Source organism: Ursus americanus, chromosome 10, assembly GCF_024610735.1.
Source record: "Ursus americanus isolate L20-20 chromosome 10, mUrsAme1.1.p, whole genome shotgun sequence".
Lineage (NCBI taxonomy): Eukaryota > Metazoa > Chordata > Mammalia > Carnivora > Ursidae > Ursus > Ursus americanus.
The window spans coordinates 10,867,956-10,883,081 of NC_142136.1; the positions used below are offsets into that span (position 1 = coordinate 10,867,956).

At 36.3% G+C, this 15,126-nt stretch overlaps 1 protein-coding gene across 5 annotated transcripts in view; it reads right to left on the bottom strand.

The window, feature by feature from the left end:
- Nucleotides 1–15,126, bottom strand: part of PCCA (propionyl-CoA carboxylase subunit alpha) — a 392,273-nt gene that overhangs the window by 187,869 nt on the left and 189,278 nt on the right. For all 5 annotated transcript variants that reach the window (XM_045811095.2, XM_087865002.1, XM_045811094.2 and 2 more), the window contains 4 exons: nucleotides 14,615–14,758; nucleotides 13,169–13,243; nucleotides 8,907–8,975; nucleotides 7,266–7,341 (listed from right to left, as the gene is read on the bottom strand). In XM_045811095.2, the coding sequence (XP_045667051.1) occupies nucleotides 7,266–7,341; nucleotides 8,907–8,975; nucleotides 13,169–13,243; nucleotides 14,615–14,758 (364 nt within the window). The remainder of the gene's footprint in view (nucleotides 1–7,265; nucleotides 7,342–8,906; nucleotides 8,976–13,168; nucleotides 13,244–14,614; nucleotides 14,759–15,126) is intronic.

Consider the following 15,126-nt stretch of genomic DNA (forward strand, 5'->3'; position numbering starts at 1 on the left):
TTTATTTCCTCAATCCCAGAATATACATAAACTGGTTTTAGAACTGCTAACCCATGAACTTGGGGAAAAAAACCTATTAACTAGAGTTTAATGTTTGTTTATACATGTTGTGTTTAGCTTGAGGGTATCCAATCAAAATATGGTTAAAAGTTATTTAAGGCTAGATTTTTTTTCTCTCTTCCCCACCCCTGTCACCATGATTATTCATACAGTACTATCCATTTGTTTCTGTTTGTACTCCATTTCAGAATTCTAAAAGTAAAATCAAAAACGTCTCTCCCTTTCATCCCATGTACTTTGTTTCCCATCCCCCAAACATTTCTACCTGATCCTCCCTCCACACCCTGTAAGTACACCACCATCTTATTAGTTCTGCTCTTGTGTATGTATAGGTGTTTCCAGAAAAGAGCAGATACACATATATAGTCTTACTTACCCCTAGTCATCCACCAATATCTATTCTTTTTTCCTTTAGTAAGAGAAATGCTACTTTTTTAGCTTAGTGTATGCCTCCCTTGACATTTACTACTTTTCCCATCTTCCTAGCAGCTACATACGACCATGTGATTAAACGCCAATAGGATGGGAGCAGAAATAAAGGTGCTTTCTAGGTTATGCCCTGAAGAAAAAAAAAAAAAATGGGTGTGAACTCCCCCTGCCACCTTCCTGCTGAGGCTGGTTGATGGGCATAAAAGCAGCCACTTTGGGGCCCCCAAATGAAAACCATCTGCTGTAAATTTAAGAGTCTCCCTACCAGCCCTTGACAATCTCCTTTTGAGACTATGACATGCAGAGAAATTAAATTGTATCTTTCTTAGGTCACTATATTTTTTATTCTCTGTTATAACTGCTTAGACTACAGCCTAACTGTGAAGGTCCGCAGGTAGGAAGAGGACAGAACATCTCAGGAAATGAAAACAGTAAAGTAGGAAGAACAAAGGGATAATGAGACAAAGGGGTAACAAAAGGTAATGAGACAAAGTGGTGTAAATGACCACAGAGTCACAGGAAGGCAACAGGGAGACATTAAAGAGTTTTAAGCAGGGAAGGGATCATTAGGATTGTACTTTAATATCTATTTTGTCCATACTGAAGAATGGATTGGTGCAGATAAACAGTATTTACAGAGAAACCATTCAGAAAGCTATATACTGGGCCATGACATACGTAGTAGTAACATGGGATGGCAGAAACAAAGAAAAGGAAATCAAGTCAGAGGTTATTTAGATGAAGTAGATAGAGCCAGCCCCCTCACAATGCCTTTGCAACCACTTTTCTGAGCTCCAGGGTTCACCTTCCTACCAGGTACTTCAGGGACTCTGCATCCATTGCCAGAAGGATTAGCTTCTCTGGCCATCCCTCATCCTTGGAACATCAGCTCATCCAGCTACTCCCATCTCCTCAAAACACCTCTGCCAATTCTTTTTTTTCTTTTTCTTTTTTTTTTTTAAGATTTTATTTATTTATTTGACAGAGAGAGAGAGAGGGAACACAAGCAGGGGGAGTGGGAGAGGAAGAAGCAGGCTCCCAGCCGAGGGGCCTGATGCGGGGCTCGATCCCAGAACGCCAAGATCACTCCCCGAGCTGAAGGCAGACTCTTAACGGCTGTGCCACCCAGGCGCCCCACCTCTGCCAATTCTTTTCCAAGCCGCTCCACAATATTTTCTGAGATTGCTGCTCCAAGACCATCAGTGAGGTCTACCAAGGGGTCAATATTCTCGTGCAACACTCCATCTACCATCTTGCCTCACCTGAAAACTTCAGTGCCGCCAAGGACCTCACTTCTTCAGCAACCCTCACATACCTCCCTCCCTGAGATCCACAGCCACTTCAAGAACATTACCTCTTTTAATCCTTGGAGAAACTTCTATTTCCTTGAGGTTTATTTTATCTGGTCAAAAAAATCTCCAATTCCCTGTCATCTACCAACATCCTGGTCACAACCCAGTACTGCTGCAGAATGTATGTCACCCGACTCAGGACCTTCCTTCAGATCCTAACTCCTGTCACCTTGTGTGGATGACTCAGGCAACATCCTCACCATTCAGCTCTTAGGATCTCATTTCAAATAATCTATTCTCTTACTTTTGCCACCTAGTCCCAGAGTCACACCCTGAAATCATCTAAGGTTTGCTAACTACACCATATTCAAAATCACCAGTTCAAAATAAACTGCTTATTCCAACTGCAACCTCCATTATTTCCACTCATTTCCCAAGTGCCTTGACTGGACCAATACTGAACCTTCCAATCTAAAATGTGGGACATTCTGCAAGACAGCTGCCCTGGACTCTTCTGAAGAGGTAATAATATGAAATCCAAAAAGAAAAAGAGCAAGGTAATAAAAGAGACATAAATAAAAGCAATGTGTAAACTCTGACTGGATTGTGGGTGGGATTTAAAAAAAGATTTTTTTTAAAAGACAGTTCTTTGCAGAACTGGGAAAACTTGAATATGGACAGTACATTAAATGATATTATGAGATTCCTATTAATTTTCTTGAGTGTGAGAATGGTATTGTGATTTTGTAGGAAAATGACCTTACTCTTAAGATCCATACTGAAATATTTAGGAGTCATGTGTCATGATGTCTGCAACTTTCTTTCAAATAGTTGAGGAACAAAAACGAAGAGGGAAGGGAAGGAAGAGCAAAGAGAAGGAGAAGGCCAAGAAAGGGAGAAAAGGAGAGACGGAGGAAAAAAAGATGTAGAAAAGCTTAGCAATCTAGGTGAAAAGCATACAGGTGTGCAAGGTACTATTCATTCAACTTTTCTCTAGGTTTGAAAACACCTAAAATAAAAAGCCTGTGGGCAATGTATTAAGAGGAAAAAAAAAAGTCTAATAAACCTTTTGAGCTAACTATACATATATTTCAGTCTGATGTGTATACATCCACATCTTTCTCTGTGCTCATCCAAAAACAATAAAGATATTGTAAGATGGGAAGGTGGCTTAACGAACGTGAGACTGCACCACACCTTACTCTGCAAATTGCCTCCCTACTTAACAATTTGTAAGGACATGCCTTCAAGTACCGGCTAAGTAGTAACTTACACTTAAGACGCATAGTGATTCCTTCAGTCCATCCACCTGGTGGACACCGTGGTTGGTGAGAATTTGGGCTACTGGAAACAATGCTGTCATAAATGTCCTCATTAACACCACCTCACAATTCAGTCTTTAACTATGTAGCGTACGATTTCTAAAGACTGAACAGATAGGTCAAAGAGTATGCCTTTTAACATCCAATGCCAGATAATTTTCCCAAGACAAGAGCAAGTCATACTCCAAACACTCCCGAGTGTGCCCCTCCCCTGGACTTCCCCTCCACAGTGAGTTATCAGTCTTTCAAAAAATGCTACCACTCTGGGGAGCTGTTCAAAGGAAGCACAAAGTGAGGTACTCTCAAGAGAGTCACCTGTAAGTCCTAAGGCAGTGCTCACATTACTTCCAAAGAACCAAACACAGAGGTGAGGAAAGAAAAATAGCCCCACATCTCAGTCCCCATCATATTTTTTCACACCATCATCATGGCATCTGTGAATTCACATGATCTTTCTGTCTGTTTCATATCGAGTTTACTAGAAACTCCTTGAAATAGGGATATTATCACTCATTCATTACTTCATTTAACAAGTATTACTCACCTACCATGTGTCAAGCATCGCTAAGCACTAGTAATATACAAGTAAACAAGATAAACACCATCACTGCCCTCACGCACCTAATTTTCTTATGAGATAATCCAACATTCAGCAATTAGTTAGACAACTAATATTTTAATTATGGTAAATGGTAAATGCTTTGAAGAAGAACAGGGTGCAATGAAAGCATATAACCCAGCACACAGTACCAGGAATGACTTTCAATATTGGACTTTCAATATTGTTTATCTATGGCTTCATCAATTTCACATATCACTAACTGATTGATAATAACTTCTGACATATGATCTTAAAATATGTAGTTTTGGGGCACCTGGGTGGCCCAGTTGGTTATGCGACTGCCTTCAGCTCAGGTCATGATCCTGGAGTCCCAGGATTGAGTCCTGCATCAGGCTCCCTGCTCAGCAGGGAGTCTGCTTCTCCCTCTAACCCTTCCTCCCTCATGTTCTCTCTAAAATAAATAAATAAAATCTTTAAAAAAAATAAAAATTAAAAAAATAAATATGTAGTTTTATAATTGTAATGAGAGAAGGACAAAAGAAGGTAGGAATTAAAGTTACTGAGCTAGTACCGTGCGAAGTTCTTTTACATACTTAACCTCAGTTAATCTTCCCTATTAATTTACAAGGCAGAGGCTAACACTCCACTTTTAAATGTGGAGTATGAGACTCAGAGAGACAGAGTAACTTAACAAAAATCACATAGTTACCAAATGGTGTCAGGACAGGATAGAACCCAGACCCATCTTATTTCTTTCTATTGTATCACAATAGAAAGAACCAAAGGCAGAAATTTCACACTAAGCCTAGGAAAAAAACTATCTGCTCAATAAAACACATTTTATTTTATATACGATACATATAAAGTTAGGAGAATAACAGCAAGGTCATGATCTGGGGACCCTGGGATCTAGCCTTGCATCAGGCTCCCTGCTCAGCGGGAAGTTTGCTTCTCCCTCTGCCTCTCCCCCCTGCTCAGGCTCCCTCTCCCTCTGCTTCTCAAATAAATAAAATCTTTTAAATAAATAAATAAAATAAAAATGTGGTAACTAGTGAATGTATGAAGCAGAGTAAGTAAAGTGGCAAACATTCATTTAAATATAAAACATGAAAGTGTATTCTATAAATATGAAAGAGTATTCCTTTCAGAAGCCAGACAGAGTAGAAAACAACACTAATATTTTGACAAACTGCCCATATGCCATGCTACCACGTTACATCAAAGTTTAATAGAGATGTGATTTGACAAAATTTCTTTCTCAAACTATCTGAAATTCATGAATTTACCACTCAAGCTCATTAGAGCAAAACCCAAATTAACCAAAATCTAATAATTCAACAACCACAATAAAAATTACAAAGATACTGGTGGGGGGAGGAATCTAGAAAACTCTTACAAATATTTTAAAGGCCTCCAGGAATAATATTACCAAGTACCCTGTTTATGTTTATGTGTGTGTGTTAAACACACAGAGACAAACACATACCCAAATTAGATGTGTGTTCCAAACACACACTAAAGTAATTTGGGGGATATATTATTTCCAAGGAAAACAGACCCCTCCACACCTACTTAACCAATATATAGAGAAAATATGTACCTGTTGCTTATGGTAGAACATGGCAAAGTAAAAAAAAAAAAAAAAAAAAGTAAATACTCCACAATTAGGCTAAAAAAGAACTAGAGAATGAGCTAAAAAGAATGCAAAGAGGATTTTTCAAATGTGTATATGTTTTGGATACTGATGTTACTGATTTTTTTTTTTATTACATCTGAGTTCACTTGAGAACTTACTGTTTTCCTTTCATGGACAAAGGTGAATCACTAGCACATAATATTAGGTACAATCACTGTTACCTGTTAGTTAACAAATGTTAAGAGAAAAGAGTGACAGTAAAAGGAAAGGGAGGGAATAAGTTTCTCCAGATCTAACAAGAGAAAAAAAAGGAGAAAAGTGAAGATTTTATGATTATTAATCGTCACAGACGAAAATGAGCAGAGAAAGGCAGATATGTAAAAATAGTCACTAGGGGCCCCTGGGTAGCTCAGCTGGTTAGGCATCTGACTCTTGATTTTGGCTCAGGTGGTGATCTCAGGGTCATTAGATGGAGGCCCATGTCAGCCTGGAGCCTGCTTGAGATTCCATCTCTCTCGCCTCCTCTGCCCCTCCTCACAACCGACCACCACCCAATCCCATCCCCTAAACCACCCCCGCCTGCCACTTGCACCCTCTCCAAAAAAAAAAAAAAAAAAAAAAAAAGGAGTCACTGAATTGTCCTAAGCACTACTGTACAGCTGTATGAACTTCTTACTGCACAAAGGCACTGGGTCAAGGGTGCAGAGTAAAGGTCTGACATGCTCCATTGCTAAGCTGGGCTCTCTGTGTCAGGACTGAATGCACCCTGAGAACAGAGCACTTTTTCCAATTCATACAAAGTTGTAGTCCACTTGCCAAGCCTTCTGACCTACAGGCTGTGTCCCCTTGAAGGGAATCCTTTTGAAACTGCATGAAGCTCTGTATGGGCTTGATGGGGGCTAGGTAATCATACTCCACCACTGTTCTACCCGCTCGGCCTCCAAACTCTAGCCTCCTAGCTCCACTGTTTTAATGAGCCATGAAAAAAGAGCAAAACTACCCAGGCCAGTCCCTCCCATGGAATGTTCTCAGACCCACGCTGTTCACTCATAACTCAAAATGAACTTATATTTTATACTTTAAATTTAATGCTAGTTGATGATAATTAATGTTGGACTAAAATGAAATGATCTTTTCACAACTAATGAAAAGTTGCTAATACAATTTACAAGATAATTTACTCCTTAAGCGGAGTAAATATAACTTTGCTTCAATTATTTAAATAAAATGGCTATGAGGCACCTGGCTGGCTCAGTCAGTGAAGCATGCAACTCTTGATCTCAGGGTTGTAAGTTTGAGCCTCACACTGGGTGTAGAGATTACTTAAAAATAAAATCTTTTATATATACATATAAAAATAAAATGGTTGCTCCTAATTCAGTTATTGCTTTACATCCTAAAGGTCTGTTGGATCACACTTTGTTAAGCATTAGAACTGACCTGTACGTACATGAGGTAACAAAACTGCATTAACTAGAGAATATTTTTATAATTTGCTCTTATAGACACAAAGGGCTATTCCCTTTACTCTCAAATTAGTCAATTGGAGGTCACTATATTTTATAGATCCATACATTTTCAAGTTTTATTCTTCAAAACATCATCGACAACGACAAAAGACAATAGTTAATTTGCTGCACTGGCCAATAACAGACTTCAGATTATAGAACCATTTTCCATACAGTACATAAAATACTAAATGCTCATCTAGGAAAGGTCATGAATCATAAGGCTAATTAAATAACTGAAGGCATATACATAAAGTATAGGGCTGCTAAAGAAAATGAAATACCATTCTTAATTAGTATGTCAGTTTATTAGTATGTGATTAGTATGTCAAGTTTTTCTTGTTTCTGTTTAGACACACAGTAAGCACATTTTCTGAATTCTCTAGCATATCTTCGAGATATTTTCTAGAACTGGACACCATGTATAACAATAAGACCCCAAATGTTTGTTTTCACCTCGAATAATGTAATTATCCAGCGCATCTTCCATTCTCTTCAGTGCTTCAGTTCTATCAGAACCATATGTGATCAGCTAAAAGCAAACAAACAAAAAACAATTTACACAGGTATCTATCAATCTATCTAAAAGTCAAACAATTTATCCTAATAAAAATCAAAATACTTCCTACCAGATTTCATAGAACATCTTTTGAAACTTCACAGTGGTTCAGTTTACAATATAATGTATGGCGATTAAGATTTTTAAAGCTAAATAAATATGAAAATCAAGCTATTTCAGACATTTCTCCTACATTCACTATCACAGAAAAGAGCTATTTGAGCTCAATAACAATGTAATAAAAACAAGCATAAAAAGTTTAAAAGGAAAGATATCTAAATGTGAACATTACTTGGGATAGAATATCAACATCTGGGATAGGGAAGGATTAGGCAAGATTTGTTTTTTCTCTCCCTACGAGAATGTCGTTTCCAAGTTTGACACCCTGCTTAGCTAGCTTTTTCACATAACAGACCGCAGAAGCAAAGGGTGCTTGTATTAGAAAATCAGAAGGGTCTTCCTGTTCTATATGATTTTGTGCCTATTTAGAGGAATCTTAAACAAATTAGCAATTAAATACAAGCAAAAAGTAACATTTTATTACTAATTTGCTTGCTATTAAGACCTTAAGTACTCATAAAATATTTTTCTTGTTATTATACATTAGTCAATCTGTACTGTGCAATTACTTTAGTACATTCCATCAGTTCCTCAGTATCAAGCCAGGTTGAAAATTTATTTGCAGGCAGACCACATTTCTGAACAGAAATGTATTCATCAAAAATGGAACTACATCTATTAAAAAATCAATCTATTTTTGTTTTTTATTTTTAAATTAAATAGCGCTACTCTTAAACAAAATACCTAAAGTTCACTTTAATGTTACTGTAAAAACTTAAGTGAAAAAAGATAAAAAGTGGTTTGCTTGCTGCAAGTACATAATCTTGAGAAAAGGTTTTTAGTAAACTCTGCAGTCAGAATTCTATATTTTATGAGCTCTTACAACCCTAAAGATTTTAAAAGATGTAAGAATTTAAGCAGCGTTGTTATTTTGGAAAGTCAAATTTCAAAAAGACAGGTGGGCAAAAAGATATCTTACACTCATAAAATTTAATTATGTACAATCCCCACAAATAATTACTGACTCATAAAAATTGAAAAGAAAAGGTAAAAAGTACTCTGAAAAACATGACTTATCACCCCAACTCCTTGATATGGTCTTTGATTCACACTTCTATCCCAGGCAATTTTCAGGAATGACCAAATAACAACTTAATTCATCCTCACTGTATGGGCTGCATTGGAGCCACTGGTTAGATAACTTTGTTATTGTTGGGAAAGGGGATCACTATTGGATTTGACTGGGGAGGAGCCACTGACTGACTTGACTGGGGGAGTGTTACAGAGTAACATAGTATTGAAATTTCTCAAGAGAAGGAAAATCTGCTCTGCTTTCACTTTTCCATCAGTGCATAATTATTTATTTAATTATAGCACATGATTCAGAGAAAAGCTCAATTTCAGATTTTTTTAATTGAATAACTTTCACTGTCTCTTCAGAAGAAAAATCAACAAAGTCATTAAGAAATCGAACTAACTTTTGAAATCATCGGATCATAATAAATGCTAATATCACTTCCTGGTTGGATGCCGCTGTCAACCCGGACCTGGGAGAAAGAAAAAAATGAAAGTAACTTCATATTGTGTGGATATTTTTCTCACAACAATTTTAATTTCCAAGGGGCAGATGGATAATTTAATCTCAAGTAACATTTCAGCTTCTGGAAAACAGAAAAACAATCTAAACTATATAGGGACCAAATTATCTTAATCTGTTAGTATACAGTATAACGTATTTTTGTTCTTCCACTAAACAAAGGAACTAAGAAACTTCAAAAAATAACAATAATAATAATAATACATCACTATCCTGGGTTGCATTTGTAGCTATTTGATGGTGTCTTCCAACTGAAGCATGGCATGAATGATGTCCTTTCTAGGCACACTCCCTACTGTACCCTTCTGAGAGCTCCAGGGAGGACCCCAGTCAAGCCATGCAGCAGGACTCGGGAGTTCTGCTCATCAGTCCTACAGGAACGCTGGTCCTGTGGCTTTCATGTCTGTAACACTTTCCTTTTTTGCCTTACCCTCTCAACTGTACAACGTTTTTTCTCTGTTACTGTTAGTCCCCTGAGACTTTAATGTTTATACAGCTTTTCTCATAGCTTTGCTTTGTAAGGACACAGCCCCAATTAGAGTTCTGATTTTGCGATTTTCATGGGGAAAAAAAAATAGCACGAGTTCAAAATATTCTTTTGAAGAGCCTGATTGCTGTTAACCAGCCAACAAGTTAGTTAGTACATCGCTGATTCTTGTTTTCATCTCCCAGTTTGATACCAGCGGTAAGGCACAGAGGTTAGCCATGTAAAACTTTTAAAATGAGCAGTTGCTGAGGACGAAATATTTATTAAATTATTGTGCCTAAGTTTTGGAATCTGAAGTATTTAAAAGCTAATCAAAATACTTAAGACTGTCAAGCATGTCCTAGGGGTCTTGAAGATAGAGGAATTTAATCGAAGCTGCTAGGAACAGCTGGACTTTGATGCCCAACATTGTAAAGGGGTGGGAAGAGAAGAGCGGAAGCTCACGTAGCTCTTCACCTGTGGGAAGAAGCCTTCCTAATAAACAGCAGCTCATCTGTCTGCAGCAAGGCAGAAAAAGGTCAACACAGCGGCTGTTAGGCCTTTAATATTTTAATTTAGGCAATTATCAAGGGACCACATGTAGAACCTCTTGTCTAGGATATCCACATGAGGGTATGATGATGGCTTTATTATACGGTGACATCAAAAGATAAAGCATAGTTTCGTTCTCTTAAAAAAAAAAATCACACTACTATTATTCTCTTTGTAAGGCTTTAGAAGATAACACTGTAACATACCCAGAGTGCTTTTATTTCTGTATTTGCAAACATGAAAGTATGGGTATTTGTATTTACATTCACATTCATATATGAAAATCTTAATTTTAAATGAAAGTCACTCAGCACACTTAGAACATATCTTGGCTATTTTCTGGAAACATACTTCAGCTCTGTGAAATTCACAATGTTTATAAAAACCAGAAAAGAATTAATAGGACAGCTGTGAAAGCAATATAATCATAATCTACCCTCTCCCCACATTTATATAGCCCCCACAGCAGCTGGCAACCAAATTACATACCAGGAAAGAGCCTTCTGAACTTGCATTTTCTTAATTTTAGTAGCAAAAAGTTAAAGAGCTCATTTTACCGCCATTTATTATAATTTAAAACCAAAGCATGCTTGCTAAAGCTGTGTTTCAAATTGAGACTGGTACAAATTCTAAAATATTGAACTTTAAATAAACCCTATTTGCTACATAAATTGCTACAAGGCTAGTGTGGAGCTCTGCTGTTCAACCCACTGGTCAAATAACATAGACAATAAAGATTATTTATTACTTTCTTCTATAGTTCATAATTTAAAATTTTAGATACCTTGAACAACACCATCCTAAAAGTTAAGTTACCTAGGGCTCTTGGATATAAACATGTCATCTACTGAAATTATGATCACAGAAGGTATGTCATTTTAATTTTAAAATACATAGGGTAAAATCAAGAGGTATTATACATAATCAACATACATCTCTAATTGAACACATTTCATTAGCAAAGCAACATTTCCAATTTAAAAGTGTAACAAAGCATGAAGACTCTGACTTATAATTTCCTGCTTATATAGCCTTTTTCAAATAATCATCAGCTTTTTAAAATTTTAACAATGAATTAGAAGTCAAACTAAGTCGCCATTCCTCTATGGAAACAAAGGCTACACACACGCACAAGCTTTTTGGCACAAAAAGCTTTAACAATAAAGTCAAATGGAAATGTAACTAAATTTCTGAGCAGAACAAAACTGCAGTCTGAAAACAATAAATTTATAAAATATGGTGATCAAAGATTTTTTAAAAATCTTCATCAATGCCACATAAGTAAATTTTAGGCTTGAAGAAACATGTGAAAAGTACAGTCTGTAAATTAATCCTGAAGTATGTATTCTTGTGACCAAAAAAGGTAACAGCCAAAAAGAGTTTCCCGAGTTAAAACTGACTGATCTAGTTAAAGCAGCAAGGAGGAAAGACCAACACTATCAGCACCACCACCCAGGCACCTGTGTATGAGGGTCTCAAGCCATTGCTCAGAAACCTCTGGCATAATTTAAATGTCTTTCTTCTGTATCAACGGTGGACCGTGTGAAACTATCAGCCGTCTCCCACCCTTCATGCTCGATTCACCTCTCCCCCTCAGTCCAACTCCCAGCCCGCCATGTCTACCTGACAAGTGACAGCCCAATCTGATTAAATGCTTCCAAGGGAGGGGACTTGTGGGCCTCCATGACAGGCCAAAAGTGATCACCATGGAGATACATAATTACAGCTGTCAACGCATCTACTGTCCTGCTGACATCAATTTGATTGCTCCCAGCAATAATGATAGACAAAGCTTGGTGTGCACTCTCCCGCACCCAATCACTTTATCTATTCCTTGGTCCATTTAGCTGACATGCAACATTCACACAAGCAAATAACAGCAGTAAGCAGAACATTTAAGGCATTTTAATTGTTTTTTCTTTCTATGGATGGCTCACAACTGCAAATGTTATTACATAAAACTCCTGCTGCAGCATTAATTGAAGAAAGATTTGGTGGGACAAAGACTGTAGGGGGTATAGTTTGTCCATTATCACTTGTACTTTCAACAGGTCTCACGTTTGAAAATTGCAAATTGCAAAAACTTGCGAGGGCAAAATGTTTGACATCCTGTTAGCTATTACAACATGGTGAAAACTTCTAACAACTAGAGTAATCATTATGAATTCTTATTTAATACTTTTTTGTTTGATTAAAAAAATGTTTAGATATGTCCCTATGATACTTGTTTTCTCATCTGCTATTTAATGTCACATAATGCCTGTTAAATCTTTACAATTTTTTTTCTGCCTTCAGGCTTTGAACACAGCATGGAGTCTTCCAGCCTAGAAAGGGTCAAGTCTCTTCAGAACGCATATGGGCAAAAACAATTTAAAAAGTGAAATAAATCATATATCCAATAACATCTATGAATTTAGAATCCTTCCTGTAATCTTTCACCATCTTCATGCCAGTAATCAAACTGAATAATCATATTCACAGATGGTACAGCCTTGTCATCCGCTAGTTAACATAATGTCATAAAAATATATGCACTTATTACCTTGATTAAGAAAAAGGGTATGTCCTTGTTCTTTTTATGCAGCAAAAACTATTTGAAGAACAGCTACTACATATAGAAGAATTATGAATTAAGTGGACAGTGATCACTTTTCTTTAATTGGTGGAAATACGTACTTCTTAAAAGTCTGTGACACTTAACAGAATGAGGCACACTTTGTTTTCCTTAATCCGTTTCCATTAAAAGGCTGATTTTGTGCCTGAATTTTTGACATCTGACTATAAAGGGAAGCTGGATAAGATTTAGTGAAAAGATTAAAGTCATTTCCCATTCTTAGGATTCTGTGCTCTTTCACTACAATTTTCAAAAGATTTGGGAACATTGTAAACTATCGTTTATTTACTAGTCAGATGTCACTGGACTTCCCCTGTGAAATGAATTCTGACTTTCCTACCTTATCACAAAGTACAAAATATTTTTTTAAAAACAACAAAAAACTGTCATTCCCCAGGAATTTCACTTGTCCTTCAATTTACACCCTTTAGTGTTGACATGCTTTAACATAAAAGTATGACATAAATCAAGGATTTAACCCCTCACTTGGTATTACAGCTTAATGACTTACACCAGGTAGATGTATTGGTTCTTGGTACTGAGACAATCTCCCAATGGACGGTAAACCAAAAGACTTGTAGGGGTCCTGAAAGTTCAAAGGAAAGGAAGCACAGTCTTTGAAATATAAATCAGCAAAGTAAGGTTAAATATTTATACAAAGAAGAAGCATTTATGGATCTATTTTCAACATACAGTATTTACCAAATCACAGATTGCTGAATATTGTCTTATACACTCTCTAGACTACTTAGACAAGTATTTAAAAATCAAACAGAACTGTAAGCAGAATTTAGCCTGACCTTAGTCATACTTTATTGAAATTGGTAAAATTCCAACATTTATAAATCTTCTTAAAATGCTTTGGGCAAAAATAAAATAACCTAGGCGCTACATCAAAACATCCTCAAGTTCAGAACAATAACTATAGTGCACCTAAGATACTTGTTTTTCTTACTCTCAAAAACAGTTCACATATGGCAAAATTGGAGAATTGTGGTTTTTCAAATAGAGACCTAAAAGAAACTTTGCATGTGCTACTAGATATGTGCTCCATTTGTAAACATCTTAGATCACCAAAATAAGTATTAAATAAGTTCAGCTTCATAACAATACCACTTAAAATATAATAAAAAGCAAGAATAACCAGGCCAAGTATATTCTCAAGATCCTTAAAAAACATTTCAAAACAGCTTCCAGTATTCTTAGACACGGATACTATTAATTTACTTTTTGTTTTGACAAACTTCGAATTCTAAAAGTAAAACATAGTATAAATGTTTCCTTGAATAATTTTAATCATTTGAAAGAAGATTTTCAGAAATTGACTGCTTTATTATCTGATAAATATAGTTACAAAATAGTATAAAAGTACTGGACTGACAGTTTAGGAGTAAAATCCGCAATTAAAAATTATGAATGAAAGCTTTGCAACTTAAGTTTTAATTGCTACTTTCATGTAAGCATAAGGGATTAAATTATTAGAAAATAAACTTGCAAAAAACTTAAGTAAATATTGAATTAACTCATGTGTACCCAGGGTGGGCTCTAAAAAACAAAAAGCACAAGACAAACAAAAACACAGAAATAAATGCTTCTGTTTATTTCAATGTGATCTGAAAACAAGCAAACAAAACAAAAACCATGGTCCGTTCAAGCATATTGAATATTTAACAAAAGCAAGACTATTTAACGAATGCTTTGTTGCCCTTTAAACTGACTGGTAGCTATTTTTCCCAGCCAGAAAAAATACATGGAGCTTAATTAAACTCAATCTTTTAAAACTATTTTGAATTATGTCAAAACTCTCTGCCCTTTGTTCCGGTCGGATTCTGTATTACATAAGCACATAACTCCACACCAGTTATGAAATCCTAACTTTACCTTTTGTTTAGCTTTACCTGGTCCCATGACTTTGGGACACAACCACCATCCTTCCTCTCAACATCATTCATTTTACCTCAGCATAAACCCGACATTCAACTGCCCAGCCGTTGATGGGAATATCAGCTTGTTTGTGCCTGAGAGGGTAACCCTTGGCAACACGGATCATTTCTTGGACTAGGTCCAGGCCGGTAATGCATTCTGTGACGGGATGCTCAACCTGCAAGGCCAATATGTGCCCATCAATAGGTGTGGGAAAAAGTAAATAAACAGAAATAAGCAAGAACAAGTTCAACAACTTCTGGGTAAAATGAGGTCAATTATATTTAACATTCAATCACTTTTAGCTAAAAAAAACTAAGAGAATAAAATTAAACATAAACTCATTCATGATTTTTAAAAAATACCTTAGAAGTATTTGTAAACTATCTGTATTACTTGTCTCCATTTTTAATTAGATGTCATCCAGCAATGTTTAGCACTTTCAATTTTGAAACTACTTCCTATCTGAAAATTACATATTCAGCTGCAATCCTCCATATGGCTGATAATCAACCTATCCCGCTATACTTAGCATGGCATCCACAG